Below are 14,656 nucleotides of genomic sequence, written 5' to 3'. Positions count from 1 at the left end.
TCGATTAAAGGTAACTTTGTTACATATCAACTTCAACTTAGTACTATTAAGGAAACATATTTCAAAGAATATCGATTGTTGAATGAAAGAGGCATAAGCTATTCAGAACTGGTGATTAGGCTTTGAAGAATCAACAAATGGGCATGATCAATTACAAAGAATATCAAAGCTTAACCTAAGAGGAGACGGTCCATTCCATGACATTGCAAAGCTTGAGAGCATTGGATATAAATTTGATCTTGAAGTTCAAGATTCAAGGACAAATCCTTTCGAAGAGAGAGTGAATGATATGAACCGAGATAAGCCACGAACCAACGAGCCTTCTATGCAGGTTGACGAGAGGCTAAAGATAGGGTTTGAGTTTGATTGTAGTCTACAAAACCAAGATTCGAGCTAACAAGCCATGCAAATTATTTGTTTGAGCTATGGAGTTCAAAATGTTGAAGTTAACAAGCCAAATAACAACTTATATGTTGGTCATGAAGGCAAAATCATGTTAGGTGCGTTGGATTCAAAGTTTTAGAAGATATATGAAAATACGAGTAGGGTGGATTAAAACGGGCATAACTTTTAGCTCGAGTGTTGAATTTTCGCCAATGAGTACAATCCGAAATCATCATGAATTTCTACACACAAAGAAAGATGTTTCAAAAATAAAGCTATGTGAACGCATAGCTTAAAAGCCTTACAACCGCATGGGGGCGTGCAGGGAATAAAATGAGGCTACCAAAGTGAACCATGCGGCCGCATGGAACAAATTCGGGAGAAAAATTTACCTTTTCACACGAGAGTTTTATTTTGTCTAGAATTCTTTATTTTGGTAACTTTATGTGTTTTAGGAGTCTTGATTCCATTTTTTTTTCTCTGTTTCCTATGTTTAATATAAATAGTATCATTATTTCTTTCATTGTAACAAGATTTTGATATTGAGAATTTAATTCGAGAGGCTAATTTGTTTCCAATTCTTTGTTCTTCATTGAACAAATTGAACTAAATCGAACTTCATGATTTAAATATCTTGTGGCGTTCACAAATCCGGGTGAGATTCATAAATCGTGTGATCTAGAGATCGGTAATTTATTCATTTATTGGTTGCTTGGTTCATATTTTGTGGTTGGTGTTCTTGAGATTTGGTCTCAATTTAGTTGTGGGTTTCGCAACCATCGTTGCTACACGAGTTCACATCACATTACCTTTAAATTAGAGAGATATAGAGACAAAAAGTAAGAGTGGTTTATTTGAAGAAGAAAGTGAAAGAAACTTGTTTGTAGAAAGCGAAAGTGAGTGAGAGAGATTTAAATGAATGATGCCCATTTATAAATTTGGTCAATGAATATACAAAAGAAAAAATGATATATATATAAAATATATAAAAGGATAGAAGGAACTAGGATGTGATAAATTATAAATATATAAAATAGCATGTATATATAGTGTTTATGGAAAATATTTTTTAACTTTTGGTCATGTGACCATATTTTCCTTAAAAACAAGGAAAATATTTCTTGAGGGATGAGGGGTGTTTTAATTCTTAGGTAATTCACTATCTCTTTCTCTCTCTAATTATTCACAATAAAAAATGAACAAGTATAATATTTTTTAGGTTAAAAACTAAATCAATCAAATGCATTTAATTGATAATTTTCATGTAAATAAGTTTTAGGCAATTGAATTGCTAGAATTTATTTTATTTCCATGTTAATTTCATCGATTTAATTTTCAAATTAGAAAATTTTATACTTATCCATTTTTTATCGACGGGTACAGAGAGAGTGAATTTACTGAAAAATAAAATCCTACTCTCCCTAAAAAAAATAAAATATTTTCCTCGTTTTCCTTGATTTTGAGTAAAATATGGTCACATGACCAAAAGTAGGAAAAATGCTTTTCATGAAAATTTCAAATAGCACAAAAAGAAGAAATTGGGTGAAAAAGCACATTTTTCATGAAAAATATTGGTAATAAAACATAACCTAATATTTTTTTTAAAAGTCATGCCATTTGTACATCAATTGTGTACATTCAAGTTGACATTTGGCCCCCGTTAAATTAAATTTCATTTTTATATCTCATATTTTCAATCACACAATCTTCTATAAAATAATATTACACATAAATCGAAAATTTTTTATTTTTTTCAACCACTTATTCTCAAAAATTACTATTCCACCCATTTTAATTTTGAACGGCTGAGATTTTACAACACCCAAGTGAGAGAAACTCAGTTGCATTAATTCCACCAAAAAGCTGCAAATTACAGTGAGCTCAACCTTTGACCACACCACAACATTTGAGTCGAGATTTCACAAGAAATTCAAAAATATTGGATTCTCGTTTCTTTTACCTTCACCACCGATTTTTGAATTTTCACTTTTTAATAGATTATGTATTAGTCCACTTTTTAGTAGGTTATGTATTCATGAAATATTCGAACATTCCCGAACCAGAAAATTAAAATTTGTGAGAAAATCAATGAAGTGTAGGCTTTGAGATCCAAACACAAACTATGCCACGTTATACGATGATTAATCAGCACATGACAGCAATTTATACTCAATGGTAGCACATGGGTTTTACACCCTAAGAAGATTACTAACCATCCAACGGACTTGCAAAATAGGATGAAGTACGAAACATAAATTATAACTATGAATCATTATGTCCTCCAACATTTTTTAATTATAACTATGAATTCATATTTGCAAAGACCCAAATATCACATCTTTTCCAAATATTAATCCACTTTTCTCTTTGTTTTTTATTTTTTGTTCGAATGCAACAAGTAGCATTTTGTATTTTTTTTCCTCCAACAAAAGTATTCTAAAACTGCCTCATCAACCCCATAAAACAACCTCTCACTTACTAATAAAGTGAACCCATCATGAATTTAACGAGTAATCTTCAATAGCATAGAAAAGAGAATTAACAGTAAGAAGTTAGAGAACTTCAAGTCAAAAATATTCTGGCCACTTAGAATTAATAAAAAAATATTGCCAGCCTCAAAGCACATTGGATGAATATAATGTATCTTTCGAGCACAATACTAATAACACTTCATATTGCATATGCATATCACCTTAGAGCCACAATTCTAAGACCGTTATTGAACAAAAGCTATGCCGCAGTTACAAAGTATACAACTACAATATGAACAATAATGACACTTCAACTGCCCATATCAAAAAATGAAGGTGAGAGAAATAATCCCATCAGTACATCATCTGTTCGCTTGAATTCAAATGGTCCCACCATGATGCAGTAAATATGGATAGCTGTACGGGATCGCAATGTGCAAATCAAAACACAATTAATCTCGTGGAAATATTCAAATTCAAAGGTTCTTATTTTAAAATTTATGTACCTTGTGAATTGAAAATAAGATTTGTCGTCGTAGGAGGGATTGAAGTAGAAGACAACAGTTGTTGTGTGCACACATGACTCAGCCCATCAACCTATATGAACTCAGAAGCGTTAATACAACTTAATGTGCTTACTAAATGCTATAATTAATATACTAACCAAGAGGAGTTGTGAATACGAGAACGGCATCGGCATGGAATATTGTTGTTGAAGAGGAGGTGGAACCTCGGGTACACCATTGTCCATACTACTATGCCTCGATGTTGGTCTCTTTCCTTTGGTTCACTCCGATCCTACCTTCATGTACACCATAAACGAATATTACTTAGTGTATAAAATGAAGTGTATAAAAGAGTCTGACATAAGAATATACCTTTGATTTCTTAGTGCTCACATCCAATGTATAAAAGAGTATAACATAAGAATATACCTTTGATTTCTTAGCGCTCACCTCCAACGGGCCTATTCTCCATTTTGTCTTAGGCGCCCCCTTCGTCTTCGTCGATTTTGGATCCCTGACGCTCTCACTCACAGGATCTTCAGGTACAATACACTTTGAAATAGTATGACTACATGAACTCGACTTTGTCAAACTAAGCTCTTTATTTTGAATTTGTATCCAATCCTTTATCGCACGATATCGCCCTTCATCATCTGTTGCAAGGTCTGCTACCTTGGAAAATGCCTGACACAAGTCATCGTACCTCATTGTCCAGGAGTACTAACTAACCCATTGTAATTAGCTACGACTCTCATATAAGCTCTATTGATGTCTCTCCTCCATCTTTGCAGTATATATCGATCCGGTATTATTGTCACGTCATTACGTATGAACACTGCGATCGTATGCCGGCATATTATTCCTCGAAACTCAAACAAATGACATCTACCAAATGATCTCACATTTTTCTCTATTGAATGAGACTAGAAACATTTTTTCTTTCGTCGATCGCCCAATAAAACATCTTCACTTACCTCGTACGTCGTCCCCATATGTTCCTCCGAAGTAGATATGAGGTCGCAATAAACCTTCCTAGTAAACTCACCTTGAACCTCTCTGAACTTCGAAATGGTGTACACTTTCTGATATTATTTTTTCCATTTCGTACGTTGTTGCACACGGTACCATTTGAGAGAAAGACTTGAAATCCGCCTGAAATTCCTTTTCTACCTTACTCCGCAGTGCACATTCGTACTGTTTTACAAACTGTTTCAATGATATCTTGGAATGTACATAACCATCAAAGAAGGCGTTCATACTCTCACTTCCTTGCGTTGTTAACATCCCGGTCCAGAAAGTTGTTTTTAAGAAACATGGAACCCAACGACCTCTATTCTCATATAATCCCGAAACCAATCGTTGTTATGTAAGTCATATGTATCAATCATTGATTTCCAACCATCTTCAAATTCTTGGACGAATTGTGAATCATACACCAAAATGTATATCGCCAAAAATATCGAAAACTTATCAACATGGTATCCAAACTTTTCTGGCAACTTTTTCAAAATGTGCCATAAACACCATCTATGCTATGTATTTGAAAAGACTATCTGAATTATATTTTGCATGGCTCTGTCTTGATCAGTAATTATTTCATGTGGAGCTTGACCATGCATACACTGGAGCCATGTCTTGAATAACCATACAAATGTATCCGTGTCCTCATTTGATACTAAACCACAACCCAACAATGTTGATTGTCCATGATGATTTATGCCAACAAAAGGGGCGAACGACATATCGTACTTATTATAAGGTAAGTAGTATCAAATGTAACAACGTCCCCAAACTCCTTGTAAGCTTGCCTGCATCGATTGTCTGCCCAAAAAAATTCTTCAGGTGTGAATCGTCATCTAAGTCAATACTAAAGTAAAATCTCGGGCACCGTGCTTGCATTTTACAAAAGTAAGACTGTATTGCTACTGCATCACCCTCGCCAAGTCTTAGTCGTCTCACTTGTTCAATACAGTTTCGACAATCATTTTCCATGCATGTCATATTCTCGTAGCCCCCTGCTTCGACCACTGCAAAGTTAAAACTTTTGTGCAATGGTATTCTAGCCATATCATTCACTTCAAGCTTCCGTTTAACGTGTGCACTTAATTCTCGATTACATCGATACAACCTGGACTTAGTAGGACTTGTCTTATGGTTGTGGTCAAGGTGGACTGTATTAATTTTCCAGTAACCATGGATATCAAAAGATGTAAAGATTTTAGCTTTACAACCTGTCTGAATTGTTGGTTGCGGCTTCATAGTTTTGCTTGTATTATTGCTTCTTCGTCCTTCCCGACTACACGTAAATGTGATATATCTCAAAACACCATCATCATCCTTCGTTGAACTCCTCTTTCTAATTGAAAAACCCACGACATAAGCATATCTTGCATAAAAATCATACACTTCTTTTTCATCCTTGAACTGCATACTGACCTCAAGCTCAGTAAAATCATCTCTTCCTACAGTTTCCTCTTCCACAATGTTTACATTGTCGTCCACATTATCATTTTCAAATTCAACGAATGAAGCATCTTCCATACTTTTTTCTTCTGCATAACCCAACAAACTATTTATTAATATATAAAATGTTTACGAACCAAAAAATATAGAATTCTAGATAAAACTCAAAATCCACTAGATATATGTCTCTGTGGATTTTGAGTTTTCTGTTAGCCTAACATTCAAATTATTTACAGCATTTTTCTCTCACACAATTATTATTATTATTATTATTATTATTATTATTATTATTATTATTATTATTATTATTATTATTATTATTATTATTATTATTATTAAAGTAAAACAACATATGTATCTTCAATGCCATAATGCCAGAAATTAAAAGCTTCGAATTTCTACTTTCATTAATAGGGATATCTACAACTCATAAACAAAGCTAGAAATAGTTAGAAAAAATTATTGTGTAGGTTTTTTTTTTTTGTTTTTTTTTTATCTATCTCCAAGTTTGTAAAAAAATTTTAGCCACTACCAAAATAATTTCAGCTCAACATAACCAAGAAATTCCAACCTTCAAAACAAAAGTATCCACACCTTGTTTTGCCAGAGGTTGGAGTAGAGAAGATGGACCGGAGATGGGAGCTCCGAAATCGCGTCAATGCTACGTTTCTCGCTACTTGCTCGTCGGATTTTTGCTAAATTATGTGGGGAAAATGTTGAATTTTTGCTACACTATGTTGCCCGAAATGTTAAATTTTTTGCTTCAATTTCATGGAGCAAAAAGGGGATTTTATTGTTATTACCGATTGTTGGTGGAGTTTGGCGCCTAAAGTCCCACTTGTTCTTGTAAAATCCCTGCTGAAATGTTGTGGGGTGGTCAAAAGGCGAGCTCGCTGTCATTTGCAACTTTTTGGTGGAATTAATGCAACTGAGTTTCTCTCACTTGGATGTTGTAAAATCTCAACCGTCCGAAAGAAGTGATCTCGACTGTACACGTGTCTTTGTCAACCTATTTGGTCATCCACCTTTGTAGTAGTAGCATTGTTGATAATAAGAATAGCGATTCCTCCTTTGTTTAGTTGTTCTTCCTCAATGCATTTTTTCTTTTCCATCGTACTCATAATCTCCTCCAAAATTCATCAATCCAAGGTTTAATCCGGGGAACCTTCCCCAATCCATTTTTTTTCATTCATTGTACTCATAATCTCCTTCAAAATTCATCAATCGAAAGTTTAATCTGTGGAATCCGACCGGACTAAGGGCTATACCTACGGCTTCTACTTCAGTCTACTTCTCAACCAAAAATTGCTTTGGCTTTCGTGCAATAACCGGTTGCTTGGACACAAGAGTTTTCGCCATTGCGGCATCGCACTTAATCAGTGTTTGCAAGGTACCATCGCTTCTCGTGAAATCTTGTCATTTAATTGATTTCCGTTTCCTCGAATTGGTAGCTAAGTAAGAGGTTGATTTACTTGATGAGGATATAATTCCTTGCACCCTAAACCCTAACCCTAACCCTAACCCTAACCCTCTGCCTAAACCTTAAACACTGTAGAGAATGCCATTTGTACAAAAAAAATTCCACAGAATTTGGCTAGATTACTCTCATGTGTGGGACCCACCGTGAATAAAAATTGCATGAATTCTAAATAAAAAACTTTTTAATCACACATTCTCCAAAAATTCTAAATAAAAAATTTTAGTTTACTCATTGTTGTGTCCTAAATAATGAATTCTTCTACAGTGTTTTAATATCATTTCAACCACACATTTTTTAATAAAATAATATTACACGCAAATTCAAAACATTTTCTTATTTTTGAACCACATATTTTTCATTAATACACTATTCAAAAATTCTTATTTTCTCTCAAAATGGAACTCAAACAAGGGCAATATTTGTGTTTGCTTTTAAATAATGTGTATTTGTGTTGTTGAATCCAATTTTTACGGTTTCTGATAATCAGTTTGGAAACCTAATCTGCTGCCCACTTCATCACTTGCAGTTCCACTATGGTCGTCGTTGAGGGAAATACAGCTTAATGGCTTAAATTGAAGGAGGATTTTCCAAATTAGTCTAAGAAATAAAAACATTTGAAAATTAGCCTCCAAACAATCAATTTTCCAAAAATACCCTTAATAAAGATATTGCAACCAAAGCCACTACAATGTCTAAAAACTTTCAAATAGGTCCTCAAGAAAATATAGATCATAAATTTTTAATAAATCTAGATCCAAATATTATACAAAATTTTATTGATCTAAAAATCTATACAGAAAACGAATTAATCTATCTAGAAGAAGATCTGAAAGACTTCTTTATAGAATATTTAGACCCAAAAATAAAAAATAAAAATGATTCCATAGATAACGAAGCAATCAAAATGGAAAAAGACATATATAAATTAATTCTTAATTTAAGAAGGAGAATTGAAAAATTAAACATAATCATTCAAGAAAAAGTATTAATAAAAAATAGTGAATTTTATAAATTCTATTGTGACATTTTAAATACTTATGAAGAATCTAAAAATATTAACCCCTCCGCTGTACACTCCGAAAAAATGGTATCAGAGCCAGGTTACGAACCAAAAATAATGATGAATATAGTAGATGAGGAAAATATAATAGAAGAATTTTTGAAAAAAGTTGAAAAACATAAAAAACCTAGTTATCCTTATTTACGTAAGAATACCACAAATGAAAATTTTGGGGATATACATAAAAGATTAGAGAATCTAGAACATAATCTGCAAATAGGAAATGCCCTATTAGATAAAAACCTTAGAGGAAAAGATAGGATTATAATCAATCCACCCCAAGATTTTAGGACAACACAAAAAGAAAATAATAAAGGAAAAAAGCATGAAGAAAAACAATATATGATTACAGATGTAGAAGAAATAGAACAAAAATTCTTAGAATCTACAGGAGAAGAGTATGAAGAATATAAAAAACAGTTAGAAGAATTAGCTGAAAAAATGGAAAATATAAAAATGAATACTAATCCATCTTCAAGTCATGATCTAAAATTAGAATTTAGTAGTGATGAAGAACAAGATTATCCTTATGCTACTACAATACCACTTAAAGATGGTCTTAATCAATATAGAAAAACACAGAAAAGATACACTGGAAATGTAAGAAAACAATCCATAAAAGAAATAAATCTAATGAAATCTTATAATGAATCAATTCACACAACAGGAGTATGGTTAGATTTAGACTGTGTAGATAAGGATAAAGCTATTGAAACATGGATAAAAAGTACAGATTTAGCTATACAATTTAACAAATGGAAAACATATACAGCTTTTGGATTTATAGAACATACATTCAGAGGAATTGTTTCTGAATGGTGGAGAAAGTTACCAGAAATTATTAAAGGAAGAATAAAATATGGAACAAATAGAACTGAGGTATTAGATAATAGGAATACTCTAAATGAACAAAATATACAGGAAATATTAAAAAGACTTGAAAAAATCTTAAGAACAGAATTCTTAGGAGATAGGTATGCTTCTAATGAAGAAGAAAGAAAACAAGATGAATATAACCAATGAATGATTTTAATGGAAAATTTAAAGATATGTGATATGTGTGAGTTAGAAAGATATACATGTAAATTTGAAGAATTATACTACATACTTAATCAAGGAGATTATCGGGAAAATAAACCTATTTTAAGGTCTTATTTTACCAAGCTACCATTCCCATGGGGAATCAAGTTACTAAAAGAATATGAGAAATTACTACCTCTAGGAAAAGAGGAAGGAGTTGAAATAGATAGTCTTGGAAGTAGAATTGAATTTACAAGAAGAATGATAGGAATGTGGTGCAGAGAAGCATTAGAAAATAAGAAAGCTTATAAAATAAGAAAGAATTCATTATGTTGTTATAAAGATAATGGCCAAGTTGAACAATTTGGATGCCATAAGAAAAAATATAGACCATATAAGAAATATAAAAGAAAATTCAAAAACTATAAAAAATTCAATAAAAGGAATTTTAAACCACATAAAAAATATTTCAAGAAAAGAAATTGGAATAAGAAATTTAAACCAAGAAACATTAAAAAATGTAGATGTTTCATTTGTAATGAAGAAGGACATATTGCCCCTCAATGTCCTAAAAAGAAAGATAGACAAAATATAAAAACTCTTAGAATTTATGAAAAATTCCAAGAAGATAGTGATATAGAACCAATTGAATATTTTGGAGATTTAAGTAGTGAATGCAGTAGTATTTATGAATTAGATACATCTTCATCAGAAGAAGATTATGAGGAGATAGTATATATGAATCAAGAGATACAACAATCAGAAATAGAAATAGAAACAACTGAAGAAGTTGAAAATTCTATAGAAGGTATTAATCAGGAAATAACTTTTGATATTAAAAATATGTAGGAATCACTAAAAAGATATTAGATCTACAAGAAAAAGATGTATTTCATCAAGGATTCTTAGGAATTTTACCAAGGGTAAATAAAACAATTGTTAGTATGAATTATAAAGAAATGTCTATCAATATAGAAGATACTATAGGAAATGCAAGAATTCCTATAATCACAAAAGAATGGGTAAAACAAAAATTATCTAAAATCCCAGAAAATGTAAGGAACAAATTAAAATGTATTGAATTAGGAGGAGTCCAGATAATGGTAAAAGGATTTTTTAGAGAAGGTATGAATATACCAACAGAAATATACTGTATGGACAATAGAATCTTACAAGATCTTATAGATGCTCTATTAGGAAAAGTTGTAGGAAATTTAGTCTATCAAAAGATACTATTTACAGTAAAACCAAATTATGCTATATCATTGAGTAATGAAAATATTGATCAAAGTTTCAATCTATATTATAGAATTGAAAATTTAAAAATGTTACGAAGAAGTAAGGCTATTAGTATTAGTATAAAATCAATTTTTGCTTTTAGTACTAGCCATCATCACAATTTAAGGAAAATCACTGATAACATAATAATACATAAAGATTTTGAGGAATTAGCACAATACATACCTCCTAGGAAATATCAAGAACATGAAGTTACGATACCAGAACAAATAATGCTTGATTTTCATAAACAAGCAAAAGAAATTAATTCTGAAGGAAAATTAATAAGAAGAAATAGTGTCAGCTTAGAAGGAGACAATCTTATTGCAAGATTTCCCTCTAGACAAGACTCTAGGATAAGCAGACTTAAAAATTTAAGTATTACTGAACCATCAAGTTCACAATATTACATTAAGACAAGATATGTAAACCAAGAAGGATTTAAGAAAAATCTTCTTGTCCTTATAGATACTGGAGCAGATAAAAGTCATGTAAATGCTAAGTTTGTTAGTCATCTAATAGATTTTGAAATACCAGAACCATATATTTTTAAGGATTATTTAGGAAATAATCTTGAAATCAGAAAATATGTTAAGTTCCCTCTTATACTTATAGGAGAGGATCAAAAAGAATATACTAAAGAAATAATTCTATATAAAGATGAATTATATGGAGTGGATCGTTCACCTATTCTGCTAGGAATGAACTTTCTTGAGAAATATAGTCCTTATAAAATATGCCAAGGATATTTGAAAATAACAGTTGATGATAATTCAATTATCATTCCAAGAATAGATGAAAATATGAAATCATTATTATCATGGAAAGAGTAATAAGTACTAATCCCATGAGCCCATATATTGAAATTACACTCAATATAAAAGATTATTGTAGAATTAAATTTCACGCGTACTTAGATACAGGAAGTACAATAAGTTTATGTTTACCAAATGTACTACCATCTGAATACTGGAGATATAATTCAAAGAAAGTAGTAACTGCTACAACAGCAGGTGGAAATAAGGTAATATATAGTCAGTATGCTACTCAAGTACCTTTTCTAATCTCTTTTAGAGAAGTATTTGTTGATACAATATATATGTCAACCACAATTGGATGTGATATTTTATTAGGACAAAATTTCCTATTAAAATATGCTCCATTCACACAATATATTGATAAGTATATGTTCATAACACCTTGTGCACATAAAATATTTACACCAAAAATAAATAAAGCTGTTATAATTGCATATAGAGAAGCCAGAATGGTAATAAACTACAAAAAATTAAATGAAGTTACCAAATTTGATGGATACTACTTGCCAAATAAGGATACCCTTATTAAACAAGTACAGAACAAAAAAGATATTTTCAAAATTTGATTGTAAGTCAAGGTTTTGGCAAATCATGCTTACAGAAGAAAGTAAATCACTAACTGCATTTAGTACCCCCAATCCTTTAGGACAATACGAATGGAATGTAATGCCATTTGGGTTGAAAAATGCACCACAGATATTTCAAAGAAGAATGGATGAGGTAATCAAACCAATTACTCATTTTTGTATTGCATATGTAGATGATTTACTTATTCATTCAAATAATATTGATGAACATATTGAGCATCTTGAGAAATTCTGTTATATTATGAAAAAACATGGTATTACACTTTCTCAAAAGAAAGCTGAGTTAGCTAAAACAGAAATAGAATTCCTAGGATTATTTATAAAAGAAGGAGAATTGCAATTGCAATCCCATATTGGAGAAAAGCTTCAAGAATTTCCTGAAAAAATCAAAGATAAAAAACAATTACAAAGCTTCCTTGGTATATTAAATTATGCTGAAGGATTCATTGAAAATTGTGCCAAATTGAAAAATTATTTTCTTCCAAAATTAAGAAAAAATATAATGTAGTCTTGGGAAAAGCAAGATTGTGAAAATATAAGAAAGGTAAAAGAAGAATTAAAGGTATTGCCCAAACTTGTAATACCCCAAGAAGAAGATTTTTTCATCCTAGAAACTGATGCTTCAGATTACTATTGGGGAGCAGTATTAAAGGTTAGAAAGAATCATAAGGAATATAAGTGTCAAAAAGATTGTTCTTGTCCTGAAATACTTGTAGGTTATACATCAGGAACATTCAAAGAAGTTGAAACAAGATATGAGACGAATAGAAAGGAACTCATTGCTGTAAAAAGAGGAGTTCAAAAATATGAAGATTATTTATTACCAAAAATGTTTTTGATCAGAACTGATAATACTCAAGTTAAAGTATTTTTGAAAAATAATGTTGATCCATCTATGACTAATAGATATATAATTAGGATACAGATTTGGTTTTCATACTTCAAATTTGATATTGAATATATTAAATGAAAATCTAACTTTCTTCCTGATTATCTTAGCAGGGATGGAGCTAGAACAATTAAGGACGAAAGTCCAGATACTTGAGATAAAAGTTTCCTATTTGGAAACCCAAATTCAAAATATCCAAGATAGTCTTCGAGGCAAGAATTTAGTCCATGAGGCAGAAGATATTTGTACCAAGACTAGTATCCCTTCACAGGGACTTGTGAATACTAGCGCTCTCCCCGAGGATAAAGGGAAAGAAAAGAAGGTAATAGGAACCCCTTCACAGGGAATACTTAAGGTAGCTCTTCACAGAGCCAAACTCAATCTAAACTTTCTATTGAAAGGATAGATCCCAAAAATATTGTTAAGATATGTCATGAAGCAAAAATGCCCAAAAAAGATAACCACGAAGAAGTAATACTCTTTATTGTTATTTTTAATATTCTATCAGATTGGTATCTGGAGATTGGAAAGTGGATGAAGACTCTCCACTATTCGAAATACAACAAGATAAACTTTTATCCAGGAGCACCAGCCAACTGGGTTCGAAATTGCTTTGAAATAGGAAATATACTTTGTATATATCCTAGTAAAGATCTCAAAGAAATAGCTCAGCTTCCAGTCAACATCAGGAAAGCTATCAAGAGATATACTGAAGTTGTTAAAACAACAAATATATATATCAGATTCCATTCAGCAACAATGGAATGGGATCCTATCCTTGAATATATGCATCCATCGTTCCATGTGATCAAAATGGGATTAACAAATCAACATTTTTTACCAGCCAATCAAAAGGTTGTTAAAAATGGTTATCAAGATATTCTTAATATGATGCCCTATAGAAGAGCCAAAGGGTATAAAGAGATATTTGAACATGTAACTCAAATAATTACTGAAAAAGAAAAAATATGGGTTTATCCATCTAAAGATCATATTATTTATTCCAATGCAAGGATGGATACCAAAGAAGAAGATATTTGTTATCTTGATCATTTATTATCTGCAATTATATCCAACCAAGTACACAGATCAGAAGATATGGCTAAAGAACTATGCAAATTACTTTGGAATTACAGTGATCACCATTGTGAATACTGTGTTGTTGAATATATGAGTCAAGCATCTCTTAATGATGAAGAATTCCCTGCAGAATTCTTTGATTCGAAAATGGAAAAGTGATGGTGACTAAAGTAGCCTTTTATCACTACTTTAATAAAGAAATTTATTAAAGAAAAATTGTGGCTACTAGAAGACAGAAGATAAATCAAGAAAAGTCTCTATAATTGTGACTACTTCCTACCAATGGTCACAAGTGGCAGACAAAGATAAAAGATAAGGCATCCAATTTCAAGATAAGAGGTCCACCCATCAAAAAGACAATGAAGAATTCGGTGGAGATAAGATGGCCCAGCTACCCAACAAAGAAAGGTGGAAAACACCTGTCCAAGATAAGATTCAAAAATCTTCTATAAAAGGAGGCAGAAAGGAAGGAGGAAGACATCTCGAAAAATCTATCTCTATTCTCTGATAACACATTGGAGAAAAATTTCTTGTAATCTGTATACACCACTTGTATTCAGAAAAATATTAGATAATTGGAAGATAGGAAAACGTGTAATAAGGTAATCACTTATGGAGTT

At 31.5% G+C, this 14,656-nt stretch overlaps 1 protein-coding gene across 1 annotated transcript; it reads right to left on the bottom strand.

Moving 5' to 3' along the window:
* Positions 1–4,665: 4,665 nt before the first annotated feature.
* Positions 4,666–5,902, bottom strand: LOC111397936 (protein FAR-RED IMPAIRED RESPONSE 1-like). Its single transcript, XM_023024899.1, has 3 exons — positions 5,170–5,902; positions 4,912–5,036; positions 4,666–4,860 (listed from the first exon to the last, which is right to left on the bottom strand). Exons 1-3 carry the CDS (start codon positions 5,900–5,902, stop codon positions 4,666–4,668), a joined length of 1,053 nt encoding a protein of 350 aa, XP_022880667.1.
* Positions 5,903–14,656: the final 8,754 nt, after the last annotated feature.

The sequence above is a fragment of the Olea europaea genome, chromosome 7, assembly GCF_002742605.1.
Source record: "Olea europaea var. sylvestris chromosome 7, O_europaea_v1, whole genome shotgun sequence".
NCBI classification, from domain to species: domain Eukaryota; kingdom Viridiplantae; phylum Streptophyta; class Magnoliopsida; order Lamiales; family Oleaceae; genus Olea; species Olea europaea.
The sequence above is the reverse complement of the archived record's forward strand: the minus strand, read 5'-3'. Positions and strand labels throughout refer to the sequence as shown.

What these genes read in the sequence shown, in the direction of transcription:
- LOC111397936 (XM_023024899.1), bottom strand. Translation starts at nt 5,902, where the DNA reads ATGGAAGATGCTTCATTCGTTGAATTTGAAAATGATAATGTGGACGAC. An exon ending in TGGGCAGACAATCGATGCAG is followed by an intron (nt 5,037 to 5,169) that starts GCAAGCTTACAA and finishes GTTGTGGTTTAG; the next exon opens with TATCAAATGAGGACACGGAT. An exon ending in TGCAAAATATAATTCAGATA is followed by an intron (nt 4,861 to 4,911) that starts GTCTTTTCAAAT and finishes ATTTTGAAAAAG; the next exon opens with TTGCCAGAAAAGTTTGGATA.